General features: G+C 32.5%; 1 protein-coding gene across 2 annotated transcripts; it reads left to right on the top strand.

Moving 5' to 3' along the window:
• Positions 1 to 59: 59 nt before the first annotated feature.
• LOC128167370 (coiled-coil and C2 domain-containing protein 1-like) lies at positions 60 to 15,776 on the top strand. Of its 2 annotated transcripts, XM_052833056.1 has the most exons (29): positions 60 to 201; positions 1,051 to 1,198; positions 1,788 to 1,897; positions 2,227 to 2,421; positions 2,817 to 2,934; positions 3,088 to 3,240; positions 3,638 to 3,753; positions 4,328 to 4,412; positions 4,670 to 4,741; positions 4,942 to 5,090; positions 5,211 to 5,283; positions 5,514 to 5,753; positions 6,003 to 6,145; positions 6,332 to 6,388; positions 6,834 to 6,962; positions 7,775 to 7,833; positions 7,978 to 8,094; positions 8,409 to 8,482; positions 8,747 to 8,802; positions 9,212 to 9,263; positions 9,829 to 9,928; positions 10,320 to 10,410; positions 10,687 to 10,824; positions 11,062 to 11,076; positions 11,175 to 11,209; positions 13,106 to 13,163; positions 13,501 to 13,630; positions 14,023 to 14,147; positions 15,366 to 15,776. In XM_052833056.1, exons 1-29 carry the CDS (start codon positions 142 to 144, stop codon positions 15,402 to 15,404), a joined length of 2,937 nt encoding a protein of 978 aa, XP_052689016.1. In that variant the 5' UTR covers positions 60 to 141; the 3' UTR covers positions 15,405 to 15,776. The 2 variants fall into 2 exon arrangements, with proteins under 2 accessions (XP_052689016.1, XP_052689017.1); XM_052833057.1 differs by lacking the exons at positions 13,106 to 13,163; positions 13,501 to 13,630; positions 14,023 to 14,147; positions 15,366 to 15,776 and adding an exon at positions 11,545 to 12,324.
• Positions 15,777 to 17,661: the final 1,885 nt, after the last annotated feature.

Here is a 17,661-nt window from a genome sequence, read left to right as displayed (position 1 = left end):
TTTCTCGAACATTGACCAAGAAGGAAGTCATAAATACGTTTAATAAAATGGAATGACCACAGGCACTGATGTCAGTGATGATTGTAAATAATATTACTACTCAAATAACAATCATAAGACTGCAGAGTGATCAATAGGAAAATGTTTGGGCGCAAAGGGAATGTCCCCGAGAAAAGAAAGGGGGCTAATCTAATGGATCAGGTATAAATAATGTTACAATGTTTCGAATTTTCTCTACGAAAAGTTTCAACAATATAGAATACATGTAATAATACAAAAACAAATATATGGCAAGGATTCAGGACAGTTTACTGGTACGGTAAACAATAAACATCTATGTACAGGATTTCTGAGAACAAAATCACTTCATTCACATAATTTAATTTTTTTTCCTGATAGATCTAAAAATGTGAGATACAATATAAATATATACATGTTTGTCTTTGAATGATGTCATCGCTCAATTAACCCCTTCACGGTAACTGCGGTACTGCTCTTTTACAGGGCAAAATGACATAGTTTGGTGAAATATGACGTAACGTCAATTGTTTCATTTACGTCATTTAATTATCTACTTACTGAATTTTCGGCAAAGTATATCATTTTGCCCTGCAAGAGAGCAGTACCGTGGTTATCGTGAAGAATGTATTGAAACGTTTGTTTTAAATTTTATTTAGACATAAATATTATGCTGACATTTATTTGTAAGTTTAATTGTCATATTTTTGTTGATATGGCTAATGCATCCTGAGGATCAATAAGCAAGACTTAATTCAGAAATTGTAATTATAAAATGTCTAATATGTCTCTTGATTGAAATCACTGAAAATATAGAAATGCAATTGAAAGTGTCTTGATACACAGTTGTCAGTTACAAATTTCAATGATCATGATAAACAATCATTATATGACTGCCTGAAATTTTGACTTAAGTCTGAAATTGCTTCATGATCCTTAGGCCTGGTTTATTTAACATATTATATTTTGTCCTGCAGTTGATAATCATATATTTACACCATTTATTCATTTTCCTTTGATATCACTTTAAAGATGGGCTATACTAGCATGGGGCAGATAGAACAGGAGTTGTATGGAGATTTGGAAAATGATGCCGAGTTAGAGGCAGAGTTATTGGCCTTGCAGGGAGAGGAGGGTGGAGGAGGTAGTCAGTCCAGACCTGCCCCCAGGAGAAAACACAGTGAGTACATGAATATAGTCAAAGACCTGTACAACTGTTTTAGAAATGACAGTGTTAACTTCCTATTGTTACAGTAGATTAAGAGAAACATTTCTAATACATTTCTAATAACTATTTCTGATTAGTGTGAAAATTAAAATCAGCTATTCAGCATAGAAATTAATGGTGCTTAACATTTTCACATTTTCAGATCTATTTATTGCACAATATCTTTATAATAATATGCACTGTATATACAGGTTTAAAAAACCAGTAAGAATGTCCTGAGAAATCCCCAGACCGGGGGGTGGGGGGGGGTGTCAGTCCTCCTTACCATTCTTCTGTGGGCCACTTGAAATTTGATCTTATCCCCACAATTTACTTCTAAAAATCTGCCAATGAATTCCCATCTTCAATACTGAATATTATCCCAAGCATGTCCCTGAGACATACTTGTAGCTGATACTTCATATAATGTATAAATGATATTTTTTGTTTTCACTTTGGGTATACCTTATAAATGGCATACTTGATGGTTAATGAATGGCAAACTTTAAAAAATGGTTGATACATTGTATTAAAAGATAAAAAGAAAGAAATCATATTGCAGATATTGGAACAGCGAATATTGAAACAATTGCAGCAGAAGCTTTGAGAGACATTGGGAGTGATGAGGAAGTTTCAGATACAGAGGATCCCGACTTGCTGGCAGAATTACAGGTAAAATAAAATACATGACTACAGTATTTACACAGGTGAACTGTCATTGTGGAAAGCCATGCAAATTGTACTTTGCAAATGTACAAATAAAATTCACAAGCAATTCTAAGTAAATTATATGTGAACTGGCAACTCCTCCAAAAAAAATCCCACCCCATGATACATTTACACATAACTGTCATGTAAAACAGTAAATATTTGTTGTAAACTTAAGCTATAACAGGAATGATAAGGGATCTTACATGTCACCTTCTTCTCTCTCTTTTTTTAAATGGTGTTCTGTTTCTGTTTTTGATTGTTTGAAAATCTTGTAATCATTTTCTTCTCAGGAAATAGCAGGAGATGATGAGGATGAGGGGACCAGCAAATCCCACACTGTTAGCTCTGTCCCCCAGATCAAGCATCCGGAGATGGGGATGGTGGAGCTACTGGAGGGTCGATTACAGATGTACACCACAGCGGCGGAAAACGCCCGGGCAGCAGGGGACAGCAGCAAGCAGAGGAGACTAGACAGAGGAGCTAAGGTGTGTTTCCTTCCAATAGATTTGTTGATAAAGATATGTACACCAAGTTAAAGTTTATGGCTTTTTTTTTGTTTTTTTGGAAAATTTTAATTTTTTCTTTAAGTTAAAGATAAATATTACGAAGTTTTTTTATTTTCTTATGAAGTTACAATTAAAGATGAATTTTTTGTGGAGAATTAAATTCTTTTCTTAAGTTAGATATTTTTTTGGAGAATTTCAATTTTCTCAACCATTCTCTATAATTGTGTAACACTTATTTTATAGTAATAACTATTCATACAAGTAAGTGATAAATTTAATTGAAAATTTTTTTTTTCTCAGTTTCTTTTCTTTTCTAAATGTGAAATGGTTTGCAATGTAAATTTTTTCAATTTTATAAAATATTTTAATAACAGACAATTCAAGATCTACTGAAGAAGGCCAAAGCTAACAAGCCAGTAGCAGAGGATGACATCCCACCCACTGTCTCCCTGGGCTCAAATTCAAGGGGGGCCTCACCAGTAAACGTTTTAGGTATTGTGCAGCATTCCAATGAAGTCATTAAGTTATAACATATAAATCTTGTGTGTTCTCTGTGGTATGTACAAATTGTGATGTGATGTCTTGTACTATAATTTTTGTACCAGTGCAGACTAATTCTTTGTTTTTGATTTCATGTATTGGTAGCATCAGAACCAGAGAGGAAACCAGCAGTTTTACAGCCAACTCTAGAGCCTGTCCCTGTTTTACCAAGACCATCACCAAAACCGGCACCAGCCCCTCCAAAACCAGAACCAGCATCCCCATCAGTTTCTGCTCATCTGGATTTATCAGACAAAGGTCTGTAGTTGAAGTTTTGGGCAAATCAAGGGACTTATGGGGATGAATATATATTTTTTAAACTGATAACCATTTTTTTTTATTAATGTTTGAATTTTGCTCATTTTTGAAAGTACAGTTCATGTACATTGTTCATTTGATAAGGGAGATACATTTTACTATGAAATAATAAATTGAAATCTTTGCTATCCAAGAGGTCAGCTGCTATTCAATATTTTAAAAAGTTCTTTGCCAGCAAAAATGATATATTCAATGAGTTTTCTGTCAAATATTTCTTTACAAGGTCTGCTGAAAATGTTTGCATCAATGTTTTTCATATCTTTTCTCTTGAATTATTTTGGCATATGCAAAATTTCACATGAAAGTACAGAGAGAAAATGCACCTTTGACTCTGCAGACAAAGAGACTTACAGAATGTTAGCGGCTCGGAGAGATCAGTATAAACATGCTGCACTGAAGGCCAAACACACAGGGGACATAACCACTGCCACACAGCATGTCAAAGTTGCCAAGGTAACTATCGGTTCTTCAACATAAAGGATATGTTCTTATAACTGTTCGTCTTGTAGAGGTTTTTTATGTATCTAAATAACAATTCTATAATTTAAGTATCAGTGACTTTCTATGTTAACACGTGGTATCAGTGAAATATGTACACTGTAATGTTGAAACCTAGCATTAGTTATATACATGTACATGTATTTGACATTAATTGTTACCAGTAAGTCATGCATCCCACATACTTTATTTAGAAAAGTAAGCCAATTGTGCATATATGATAATGAAAATATATAACTAGTGTATACAGGATTATTTTTGCCCCATGTTATTTTCACCCTTCTTCACTTGCAAACAGTTACGCCCTGTCTTGAATTCGTCCAGACATAGTTTTGTTTAAAGAGAGATAATTTGAAACATTGGAATTCGCCCATTCTTAAATTCGCCCGCAGACAACAAGGGCGAAAAGTATGAAAATAAAACGGGGGCGAATATTTCCCTGTATACAGTATTGAATTATAAAATTTTCTTGTTAGAGTAAAGTAACTTCGCAAGTTTACATTGCATATATATTGATTTTGATTTGCAGCAATTTGATAACGTAATTAAAGCCTTAGAAGAAGGAAAAGAAATAGATCTTTCCCAGATGCCACCTCCTCCGGAGGCTATTTCTGGTATGCTCCAAATTTAGTTATCAAATTATGCCGTATTAAGATACAACAATGCAAACAAGTGTCATTTCAAGGAAATCTAATAGAATTTTTTCAACTTTCTTTCCAACTGACTAAAACCGTATGTTGAAATGTTTGTGCACATAAACGCATGTCCATTTGTAGAAATGTTTTCAATGTTCATGTATTCAAATGTGTAAATGTGTAAAAGATTCATTTGATTCCTTTATAAATTACAATGTATATGTGGTATATTTTAGTGTCCTCGGGCACTGTGGTATCAGCCAAGTCCAAACCTCCCCCGGAGTTGCCCCCTGAGCCCACTGCTGAAGGTATCAATATATGTCTGAAAAACATTTAGATAATTATGTTTGATATAGCAATATATTCAAATTATACAGTTCATAATACTTATCAGGATGTTTTGCATGGTTAAAAAACAGAGATCCTAATGAAACACATGTATACTCTTTGAAAAAAAACCCCACTTTTGATTCTTTGTTTCTTGATTTCTCGACTTTTGTTTAAATAGAAGCAAAATCCCTCTTTGGAGCCCCTGATCCACCAAAGACTGTTTTAGAGGCATTGGAACAACGTCTCCAGAAATACAAGCACACAGAGGTTGAGGCCAAAGAAAAGGGGGAATCATCTAAAGCTCGTCGATATGGAAGAATTGTCAAGGTAATGGGAAAAAATATTGTACAGATGGCTAATTTTATTAACAAAACTCAAATTGTATATCTTTAACCATGAGTACAGGTACATGATGTTTAAAAATTTGTTTTGGCATTTTTCTAACAGCAATATCAAGATGCCATAAAAACTTACAAGGCAGGAAAGCCTGTGGATTTTGATGAGTTACCTACCCCTCCTGGTGAGTTCAAAAACCATTTTTGCTCAAATATAGCAATTGTACAATTATAGTATGAATTTCCTTCACATTTTTATAACAGAAAATGAAAGAGAAAAAGAAAAACCCTTATTTAATGATAAACAGTACATTATTGCGGTGTACATTGTACCTGTTGACTAGAATTTTATTTTAGATTTTGCCTAAGATTCAAAGCATCAGAATTTACACACCAATAAAAAAAACTATTTCAGGATATGCACCAATACCTGCTGGGCCTCCCCAAGCCTCTCCATCCTCATCATCCTCATCAGCCAATCAGCTGCAACCAAACATGGATCAGAGGTCACCAGCACAGAATCAGAGAACGCCCTCACCTGCAAGGATGGCAGCAGGAGCTACACAGCCACAGAAGAGTCCCTCACAACCAAATGCAGCAACACAGCAACAGCATCACCAGAAACTTACCCCAGACAGACAGACGTCTAGACATTGTAAGACTAAAGATTATTTGTTTTCATGTATTACCCATGTAAATGGCACCTGAACTCTGTTTAGCAGAAAAATTGATTTTGCTGGTGTAGGAATTTTATGCAGTGCATTTTTTGTACCTATTTAACTGAAACAGGCCTCAGGTTTTGATTGTTTTTTAAGGGATAAAAATGTCTTGTGATTGTTTTGAGGGATAAAAATGTCTTGTGATTGTTTTGAGGGATAAAAATTTCTTGGAATATCTTTTACAGCACTAAAGAGGAGTCCCACTTCTCGTGCTGAACAACAGCTGAACTTCTTGAATGAGAGAATGAATGAGTACAAACAAGCTGCTCTGAAGGCCAAGAAGAACAGGGACATAGAACTGGCCAAGAAGTATCTCAGAATAGCAAAGGTGGTCATTTATTCTATTTTTAATCTAATTTAATATATGAGTGTTTAAAAATGGATACAAATGATATTCATAGAATTTTGTGTTTTTTCTTATGAACTTACATGTATATAATGTACATATGTATGTTATATGATTGAACACAGAGTCAAGATCTGTATCAACCTACCAATATATTTTTTCTCACAGGGATTTGAGCCAATGATACAGGCTGCTGAGTCAGGACTTCCTGTTGACATGTCTCAGGTAGTGTACAATACTTTTGTTTTTATCTACATCCTCACGAATAGCATTGAAACTAGTAGATATGTAATAATATACACATATATCAGATTCTACTGGTGAAGTTGTATTTTTCACAATGTGCATGTATAACATTTGATGTTGTACCAGGTAGATATATATTTCAATGATAAATACTGGTTGTAAACTGTAAATCAACATCTGAGGCATAAAAAACTTGACTACTGTATATTCCCATTTAGACACCTTGAATGAATATCCACGTAAATTTGTGAGAAGCACCATTCAAGAAATTGTAACTTAAGTTTTTTTCTTACGATTTGATATCTCCTGATTTGACAAAAAACGGTGGAATCGCAGAATTTAAAAGTACTCATGTAAAGTAACAATATACAGTATTTCTACATCTACATTTATATTGCTGCTATGATTCTTAAATATTTTTCAGATTCCCCCTTCTCTAGATGACGGAGAGGAGACGTCATTTGTGATGGTTCAGAAGGAAGATGTGGAGCTGAGTGGAGATAGGACCGAGGTGTATCAGAAGCTGGAACAGGACCTCATTAATCAGATCAGGGTAAGTGACCAACAGCATCAGATATAGGATAGAAATTAGAGTAGGACCTCATTAATCAGATCAGGGTAAGTGACCAACAGCATCAGATATAGGATAGAAATTAGAGTAGGACCTCATTAATCAGATCAGGGTAAGTGACCAACAGCATCAGATATAGGATAGAAGTCAGAGTAGGACCTCATTAATCAGATCAGGGTAAGTGACCAACAGCATCAGATATAGATAGAAGTGGTACTTCATTAAGTATATAGGATTGAAATTTAAGTAGGACCTCATTAATCAGATCAGGGTAAGTGACCAACAGCATCAGATATAGATACATGTAGAAGTGGTACTTTATTACGTATAAAGGATAGAAACTGGAACAGAACCTCATTAATTAGATCAGGGTAAGTGACCAACAGCATCAGATATAGATAGAAGTGGTACTTCATTAAGTATATATACATATAGGTTAGAAATTGGAACAGGATCTCATTAATGAAATATTTTTAGGGAAAGTGAACAAACAGCATCTCAGAGCAAAATCAGGTACATAGAGCAATGGAACTTTTATAAAATATTAAGGATAGAAATTAGAGTAGGACCTCATTAATGAGATAAGGGTTAGTGACCAAAGAGCACTTCAAACAGCATCCCATTGCCAAAATGAGATACAGAGTGCAACATTACTTTTAAACTAATAAGAACAGGAATAAAAGAACTGGCAGCAGCAGAATTATGCGTACTGTAGTAAAGCAACCATCATGAGTTGAATGACTTAAGCGTTGAGTACTGTCATACTTTCATATTCAGATCATTATTCATTTCAGATTTCTGCAACAAATGCTCAGCATTTTACTAAACTTGGGGATGTGGTTTCAGCTGCCAGGTAAAAAAAAAAATTGTTGATATGATATTATCTTTTTATTGCCCCTGTGTCAAACATCTCCATTTTTTGAACGAATGGTATTTTAATATAGCCATGTAGAAATTGGTTTAACATTTTTAACAGTGTTGATATTGTTATTCTCAGGTTTGAGAAGATGGAGAATGGTTGTAGAAAGGATTTAGATGCCCTGAAAAATGCCTTCAAACACAATGACCCAGTGCCTAAGTTTCATTACGAAAATAAAACGTTTTCTTTAGTGCAGTAAGTAACAAGTGGAGACTATAGTTACATAATTTCCTGTGGAATCATTGAATTCATGGGCCTCCCTCATCCACCTATTTACATGAAAGTTTCCATGAACTTGGGAAAATGTGACAACCTAAGAAAATTGTCTTCCTAAAAATTTATTGATGTGATTCCACAGTACTTAAGCTTTAAAAAATTGATGAAACAATTATACCAGCTACATGTATAAAGTAGCATGATGTTAAAAATTGATGTATTTTATAATGTGATTTCACTAAGATATCATAGTGATACGGTTTGATATTTCATGATTTATGATTTGTTTTCAGATGTAATACAGATTTAGGAGAAAATGATTTAGAAGTAGAAGTTATCCGAGGATTACAGTATAATTTACCTGATAGTAAGTACGCTTGTACTCATCAAATATACATTTCACCTAACTGTTAATAAAATAAATACACATTTATATATATTTAGTTTACCAAGTCTACTGTCATTGTTTGGAAACAAGTAAAATAGAATACTTGTTTGTTGTTTTATATTCTGAATGTGACCAACACTGCAGTAAAAGATATATGATTTATGTTCATTTCCAGTTTCAATTATCTAGAAATACAGCTTCAATTGTGCAAGTTCTTTTATTCATTTGATAAATTAATTTCAGAATATTCAGAAAAAGATGTAGATACGTACATCAAATTTGAATTTCCTTTCCCTACTGTAAGTATGACATACTTATCCATGCATGTCTATCATTACGTCTAAATTATGATTTGGCAATACTTTGTGTTCAATGAAGATTTAAAATTACCAGTTCATGAAATACATGTTCTTTTTGAAATTGATACAGGTATTTAAGATTCACCCTATACTTGCATGAATACATGTAAACCGGTAATCTTCAGAAAAACCTTTTACAAAGATATCCAGACACCTGTATTTTCTCCCATTAAAAAGTTATAGATTGTGCCTTTATTCAGCAAATCTTTTTCCAATTGTTCCCATTTAAACACATTGATTCTATTTCAATTGTAATGATATTTTGACTGAAGTCTTAGACAAAATCTTTGACAGTAGATAAGAAATTGAATGGTGTTTCTTTGGTAAGGACTTGTGTTTTTTGTGACAGGATGATCCCCAGACGGCCCAGTCAGAGACCGTAAAGGGATCCTGTAATCCAGGTGAATGTTAATTCTACTACCTGTAGTAATCGGTAACTGGGCGAAAATAAAATCAGAGAGAGAGAGAGAGAGAGGAGAGAGAGAGAGAGAGAGAGAGAGAAGTGTGGCCCTTTCTGTTGTTTACCATTAGTCTTTGAAAGTACTGTAAATTCCTAATTAAACGCGAGGAATTAATATCCGCGTAAAATCGCGAGAAGCCCGTCTCGCGAATTCTAAAATCTCGCTTTTAATTTTCGGACAAATGTAAAGTACATGAAACTATGATAAAATTTCGGCATTCGCGATTTTATGTTCTCGCTATTTGATGGAAAATCGTTGAGTCGCGGAATTGAGTACTCGCATAAAATAAGGAATCTACAGTAATGTATTTTGAACTGTTGAAAAACAAGCCTTTGTAAAAATACATTTTATTAATTGATACTATTTTTTTAAAGATAATATTTTAATTTACACGTTCAGATCTACATTGGGGATCCAAAGTTTTATTTTTTGTCAAATCCAATCAAATAGAACATTATCTATCAAACTATTAGGTACTAGTAAATATGATTCTTTTTTTTTACAGAATACAAAGAATCTTTTAAAGTAGAAATAAATCGGAAATCCAGAGCATTTGCTCGCGTCATAGAAAGAAAAACAGCAAAGTTTGAAATATTTCACAAAAGGTAAGATAATTTAAAAAGACAAACAAACATTCTGATTCAATGGCAGCAATGCATGTTTAAAAAATTACAACACATTAATGCAAACTTCTAAAGACAGTCATCAACTGCTGTATCCCATCTTCTTATTGTTTGGTATATTATGTATTTAAATATGGATATTGTATAACCAATATTTACTTTTTATATTGAGTTGTTGCAGATTTTGGAATAATAAAAGAAATTCTAGATTATAATATTTACTGTTAAATGGATTATGAAAATCGTGATCATGAACCATCTTTTTTTCAAGATATTTATTCTTTCTGTTTGTTGATTTATTAATATGTCTTGCTCTGAAATTGCAGACTTTAAATTTTGCTACAATAATAATTTCTAATTTTATTCTCTTCAGGGGATTTTTGAAAAGTGATAAGCTGATTGGCACAGTAAATGTCAAACTACAACCTCTGGATAACAAGTGTACAGTCCATGACAGCTATGATGTGAGTCTGTTGAAGGAGAATAAAGTTTACTGTTTATTCTAAAGAACCATACTTCATTTCTTCTGTTATGAACTTAGATAAGCTGGATTCCATACTCTAAGGCCGTTTCTTCATTGATTTTTGCTGCAATATATGTTCATAAAGAATAGTCTGTACTAGAACAATTGAAGAAATTATTGAATGCAAAAAGATACAATCATATTGATTCATGTAGATGTGCTTATCTTCACTGCAATCATTGTCTTTACAGAAGTGTAAAAATCTTGTGATTTGCAGGTAACTGATGGCAGGAAGACAGTTGGGGGGAAGCTAGAGGTAAAGATACGAATACGAGACCCATTCAAAAGTAAGCAGGTGGAAGAGACGAAGGAAAAATGGCTGGTCATTGACCAGTTCTATAAGACAATTGACAAGGTACAGTTTAATAGTAGATTACTTGTATCAGAAAAGAAATTGAAATGGAATTTACCTTTGTGTCATAAATTTTATATAATGATAAGTTAAAATCATCAATGTAAATTCATCATATTGCTGAAAATAAGATTAAATGATGGAATGCTAATGCTTAAACACTCAGTGTGTTTCGTACACATTATAACTTTCTGCACTATCAAAACTTGCAATTTTCGAATTTTTTTTTTTTACTTTCAGACATCTAAGGGAAGAGTGAGTTTTTACATGGATGTTAGAATGTTAACATGTATATTCATTATTTTTTTTTTCAACTGAATATTAAATAAATGAATACTTATTTTCCTTTGAAGGCACCTGCTCCACCAAAACAAGCAGTGAACAAAAGGTAAATAAGCTATAAATGAACATATATTTTATCAACAAAAATTAACTATGCTCTAAAACTTGCTCTCTCTCTCTCTCTCTCTCTCTCTCTCTCTCTCTCTCTCTCATTTACAAATTTTGCAATGCTCCCTAATATTTCCTCTCTGTGTACCAGTACTTTTAAATCAATTTGAATTTCATATAAAACTGTAATGGGGTTTTTGGTTTTATCAAATTAAGAAAAGCTTTCTTTTAACTGCATGTACTGGTAGTCAGAAAATAATAGATGATTACTAATAATGCACGTGACAGAGGTTTATTTCAATCAGCTGATGGATCAATGCTATGCTTTTGCAGCAAAGTAAAATCAAGCATTTGTACCATCAGTTGAGGATAGACCTGCTGTCATTTCAAGTTATGGATCCTTAGTTTGAAAAATGAGAGAAGAATTATGATAAAAGTTTCCTCATAAAATCTCCGTCCAATTGGTGACATTTTTCTATGAACTTAATTTGTGCAATAAATCTGTAATAATTATAATTAATGTGATCTTATATTCTATAAATCTTTTTTTTTTTACCTCTCTTGTTTTAATTTAAGTTTGAAGTTCTACACACGTTTTATTTTACATGCATCTATACCATGTACACAAGTATTACTTTTATATATTAATTTATTTTTTTTTGGACATATTATACTTCGTATTTCCAATGACCTCAATATACATGTATATTTAAATTGAATGATTTGCTTTTTCCATTTACATATTATTTTTTTAGTCATTTTTTAAAGAGCTATTGATATAAATGTATAGCAGTATTGATTGAAACACAATATGGTTTCATTTCACAACATATATCTCAATATATATTTAGGTAATTATATATTTTATAAAAATGTACAAATATAATTAAATGTCTTTCCATTGCAACCAATCCAACTTTTTGTGTAGATTTTTGATTTATTGAAACCTAACTGTGATTAAACCAAGTCTTTTTTAATGATCAAAAAGGAAAAGGTGAAAAAAATTATTTGTGATGAAATGCAATAATTTACAAATTGTATTTTTGTTTCATGTACACTGATTTTGGTTGTGAAAATAAAGAACTTGCCATTAAATTCTATATCTACAAAAAATTAATCTGATTTATTTTTATAAGCTCAAAAAATAATCCAGTATGGAAATGTAAGTAACAGTTTACAGTAAAACATGCTTATAACGAAGTCCCAGGGACGGCCAATTTAACTTCGTTATAAGCGTAATTCGTTATATCCGTCAAGTTTACAACATGAAATAGAGACTTGGGGAATGAAATTCACTTCGCTGTAAGCGTCAATTCATTATAAGCGTGTTCGCTATAATCGTGTTTTACTGTGTATGTTAAAAGTCTAGAATCAGTATGGAATTTTGAAATACTGTATACATTTTTAAACGATAAACAAAGAGTGAAAAATAGTAGCATTCAAGTATAAGTAAAAATCACAAATACCATGAAACTTTTGCTGAAATATTCCAACAGTAATAAAAATTCTTTTGAAAAAGCCCTCATTCTATTCGAAAATACTTATGCATTTAAGTTAATTTTCGGGGAGAGGAGTTGAGGTCATTTTTTGTTGACTGCCCAAGTTTTTATAGGTAATTTAAGACAATGGTTTGACAATTTACATTATTGATAAAAGATACATGTAATAAATATTGTGTTTTAATGGATCACAGTTTGAGCCACCATAATTGATATTATTCCTCAGTATGCTGCAAAATATATGTAACATAAGAAAGAAGGGTTTTTTTTTTCTGTTGAAGTAATCTTGAAATTTTCCTACAAGGAACATTTACATTTGGTGCCTGAGTATCCATTATCCCAGCAGTAAGGTGTTGGCATTTTTATGCTGCTTATTTTTGTCTCTATATTTGCAGTCAGGGAACCACATCATTAGAAGTGTTGAAGTATGAAAAACAACAGCTAGATTTACAGGTATGGCATAGGTCACTGAAAACACTATAGGAAAAAACATCTTTAATAGGATTTAATTATGGTGTATATATAAGACCCCAAAAAATTAAACTTTATTTTGTATTCATTTATATTTAAAGATGACAATTAGTGATGTACTTACATGTAATTCATTAATTGAAAGCTACTTCTATAAAAACAGATAGAATACAATTACAGTATTACATTTAGCATTTCCGGTATTTACAGTACATGTACTTATTACTTTAGTCAGTGATTGTAAGAATGTGTAGATATTAAAATCCAGGTGTAGAGTGTTTATTTTATGAGATGTCAGTGGTGCTTGTTTTATTAATAGATTGCAAGCTTAAGGGACAGACTGACTGTTGAACAAACAAGGGCATTAATGCAGAAAAGTAAGCTCATCACTGAGAAGATGGAGCAGCAACAAGAGGAACTGAAGAAAGGAGGGGCTGATGGACTCATAAGTAAGTGGAGATGGAATGGAGGGTGATTTTTAACTCTCAGTCATCTACAGTAAGCAACCATGTTCAACCTGGAATATGGGAACATATTTCAACCTTTTGCTTTTTGGAAAATGTAAAAGATTTGTCATCCAAGCTAGGGCATACATTTATTTAGAGTAAAACACAGCATGAACATACTTGTAGAAAATTTACAGGGAAGTCAGTTTCTCTTTCCCTAATCTATGACATATCTGAGACTTATTGGATTTATAATAAATAACCTTTATAACTAAAAAAAACAAAAAACAGTGTGCTCTTTGCATTTGGCATTACATGTCTGCTTCAGGATAGAGAGTTAAGGATTTTCAATTTGACAGGTTTGATTTATGGGTTTCTTTTTTGTCGTTTTAAAGAATATGTTGAGACCGTGAAGGCAGACATGGCTGCCTATGAAGAAGAGGCTCGTCATCTAGCAAAACTTGGAGACATGCATAAAGCTCAGATCATCCTGACCAAGAAGAAACATGCAGAAAGAGAGGTACATGTACTTTCAAGCATTTTCGGACAGGCTCATTGTGTAAGGCCTAAGAAAAAAAATTTTGTGTTTAGGGTATCACTGACAAAAAAAAAATAAGTTAGGTAGGTAGGGATTTTTTTTATTTTATCATATATTTATCTGCATGAGGGCACAGATACAAATATAACATCCTAAGAATGTTTGTTTATATCATATTTAAAAATGGGTTTTTATTGGAAATTATATATAAAAATAACAATTGGATAAAAACAGACATATAAAAATGGTAGGATCGGGGCATTTTTGTAGGTTAGTCAGGTTACCCTAAATACACAATATTTTTTTGGGGGGCCTAAGCAATGACCAGGCTGTAGCTATGTTGCACAGTTTACCAGAGTTGCATGAACAATAGTTGAAATAATTTTCTCCTAAAAAAATGTAGTTCCCTCTTAAAAAGAGAATCTAGAATGTTTAGCATTACGGTTGGTCAGTGTGAGTTTACATGATATATATATTTGATATACATGAAATATATATTTATCCATACATAGTAATCCTGTGCTTTGTAACATTCTAATTACTTCGAGTTTGCTATGTAAAGTTGCTGAGCAGCGAAATAAATTGTTTACACTAATAGCCTATGTAATTCTCTAATTAGAGACCCGTTATCTAGCTGAGGATACTAATTGTTAAATAGCATGTAAAACAGTTAATCATAGTTTTTAACCCTCCCACAATTTAAATAGCTGCAGGTTGTTGTTACAAAATTTTTCAGACCAGGAGCTACAACCATGCAGCTAGATTTATAATATTTATGATATCAGTACAAATGTATGACTGTATTAATATACTTATAAACTCAGTTAGTTTATTAATGATGACTCAGTATTTTTTTTAAGCCTGTTATAATGTCATTTCATGAAAAAGTTTTCAATACACATCAAATGAGCCCGAATATCGTATTTTTAACTTGAGTAGTTTGATTTTCAGCTCAGGAAAGTTTAGTTTTAATTCATGAAAGTGGTATACAAGTATGTAATAAAATACTTACTGGCTCTAACTCATGGAATTGAATATTTTGATAAAATATTTTTTGTGGGTTTGAAAAATGACAATGCTGTGTAAAGATAAACTGTTTTGCGCATTCCTCGATATGTGCAAGTTTAATGTATAAAAAAAAGAAAAATGTAATAAAATGAAAATTCATGTCTTTTAAAAATTTTTTTTCTTTTTTTGTAGATCAATGCTATAAAAACTAAATATCCCCAGCTTTTTTGATAAAGCTGTTCTACCACAGCTGAATTGCAGCAACAGTAAATGTACTGTGTGAATTGGAAGTCTACACAATCCGTAGGGAATACGTGATGCTCCATGGCCAAGTCCTTTTTCTTTACACTGAGTGACCACAGGAACATTTATTAATAGTGTAAGGATCTAGGTTATTTGGACAGTGCAAAATAAGCATATCATAGCTGCCAGCCGCTGTTGTTTTTACATAATTTGATAAAAAACATACAAGAAGATTTTTTTTTGGAGGTGCATTTGTTATGAGGATAAAAGAAAGATAGCTTGAGTTGAACATGATTTGCTATTGCTCAAAACTACGTGTACATGTATAAAAATAATTTAATATGTTCAGCAAGAAAAAGAGAAAATTGTTATCATGAAAATTAACCTTAATTGCCTGGGTATTACATATACATATACATTACATTGGTTGCTTTAAATAAAGTAAAACACAGTTATAGTTGTATGTGATTGGGACAGACTGTTTTGAATCATTATAAACTGTAAATTGTGCTATACTAAGCGTATTTTACTATATTAAACAAGAAAAAGCGTTTGGGAATAACTTTTAATTACATGCATAATATACTCTTTAAAATAAAGTAAACATTTTTTTTTTTGAGGATAAAAACTATTGTATTCTGTTCAGTTCTACAAAATAGTTTGTCTGCTTCTAAAAATGATTAATCATGTGATATATATATATATACATGGTTGTGTGTGAAAACCATGGTTTTTTGTAAGTTTACGATGTAAATCTACGTAGCATATTTTAATTGTCCATTTTGTTAGTATGTAATGTTGTTATCCTCTTAGTTTTATTGTTATATGATTAAAATTTATGATAGAAAACCCCATTGTTCCACCTTATTCTATATTTTGCCCCGCCTCTCTCTCTCTCTCTCTCTCTCTCTCTCTCTCTCTCTCTCTCTCTCTCTCTCTCTCTCTCAGGATTTCTCTCATTACAGTTAGTTCAATGTGTAACAAAAAACAACTCAAAATGCACCACGATGCACTTATGGCACTTATGACATATTCAATCATTTTTAGTTGTTGTCTATAATCGAGATTATAAAAATTGTGTGACTTACTTGAGATTGAACAAACAACTCATTGAATGTGGTCCAAGCATGCGCGGATCTAGAGGGGGTGCCAGGTGGAGAGGTTCAGGACCACCCCCCCCCCCCCCCCCCCCCGGCCCCCGGAAAATAAAAAAAATAAATTTACATGGTAAAATTATCGAAAATACGCTTCGGGCACCTTCCTCCCGGCAAACACTATTACTTATCCCTCGGACTCCTCCCCCACCCCACCCCCCAGGAAAAAATTCTGGATCCGCGCATGGTTCAAGTCGGTTATTTGAGGACACTTGGATAATTAAACATATTCCATACAAGCTGAATCAGTTACGAGTTCTGTGTGATTGCCATTCGATCAGCCATAGGTTGCTTTGCGATATGAGATTGAATGTTAGTAGAAATATCTTAAAAGAACGGTATTAAAGCGAATTCAAACTTTCTCCGTACTTGAAATTGATTACTGTTTAGAAAGACAAAATTGATTGCAATGATGCCGACTTCTTTTACCATTTCTAATTAATTAAAAAAAATAATAGATGTCATATTTTTTCCTCAGACACAATGCACTTAGCTTTATTTTTGTGATGGCATTAGTATCATCCATTTCTTGGCAATTCAATTTAATTCAAATTAAAATTTAAAACAGTTGTAAAACTTAATTCTTCTATTACCTGTCATAGCAATATGAAGAATGATTATTAAACTTTTTTTTCTTTTTCTGAAATGAAAGAAAATGAAATTCATTTTGCAAAAGAAAGAATACAAAGATTTTGAATTCTAGACATTGTAACTTTAAATATAAGGGCTATACAGTATTGGCGTCACGACCCAACGTCAAATATTCTTACTATACAAATATTTTCATCAAAGAAAAAGATTTCCACGTCATGGTTACTTAAAGCATTCACTGTTTGTATATTTCGCCTGTTTGGTCATAATTCCTGTTCAATATCTATTCTAAAGAATAAGGAATATAAATTTTAACCATGACGTTGCATAGGTATATATAAAGTTAAGTTCGGTATCATCTACGCATTACTTGGTAACAATATCATTACATCGCACCACTTTTGGAATAATTTCGGAATATACTTTGGGATATAACCATGACCCGCCGTTTTTCACGTGTTCCCTTATCTGCTTTACATAAACCCAGAAGCATGGTCTAA

Source organism: Crassostrea angulata, chromosome 10 (genome assembly GCF_025612915.1).
Source record: "Crassostrea angulata isolate pt1a10 chromosome 10, ASM2561291v2, whole genome shotgun sequence".
NCBI lineage: Eukaryota > Metazoa > Mollusca > Bivalvia > Ostreida > Ostreidae > Magallana > Magallana angulata.
The sequence above is the reverse complement of the archived record's forward strand: the minus strand, read 5'-3'. Positions and strand labels throughout refer to the sequence as shown.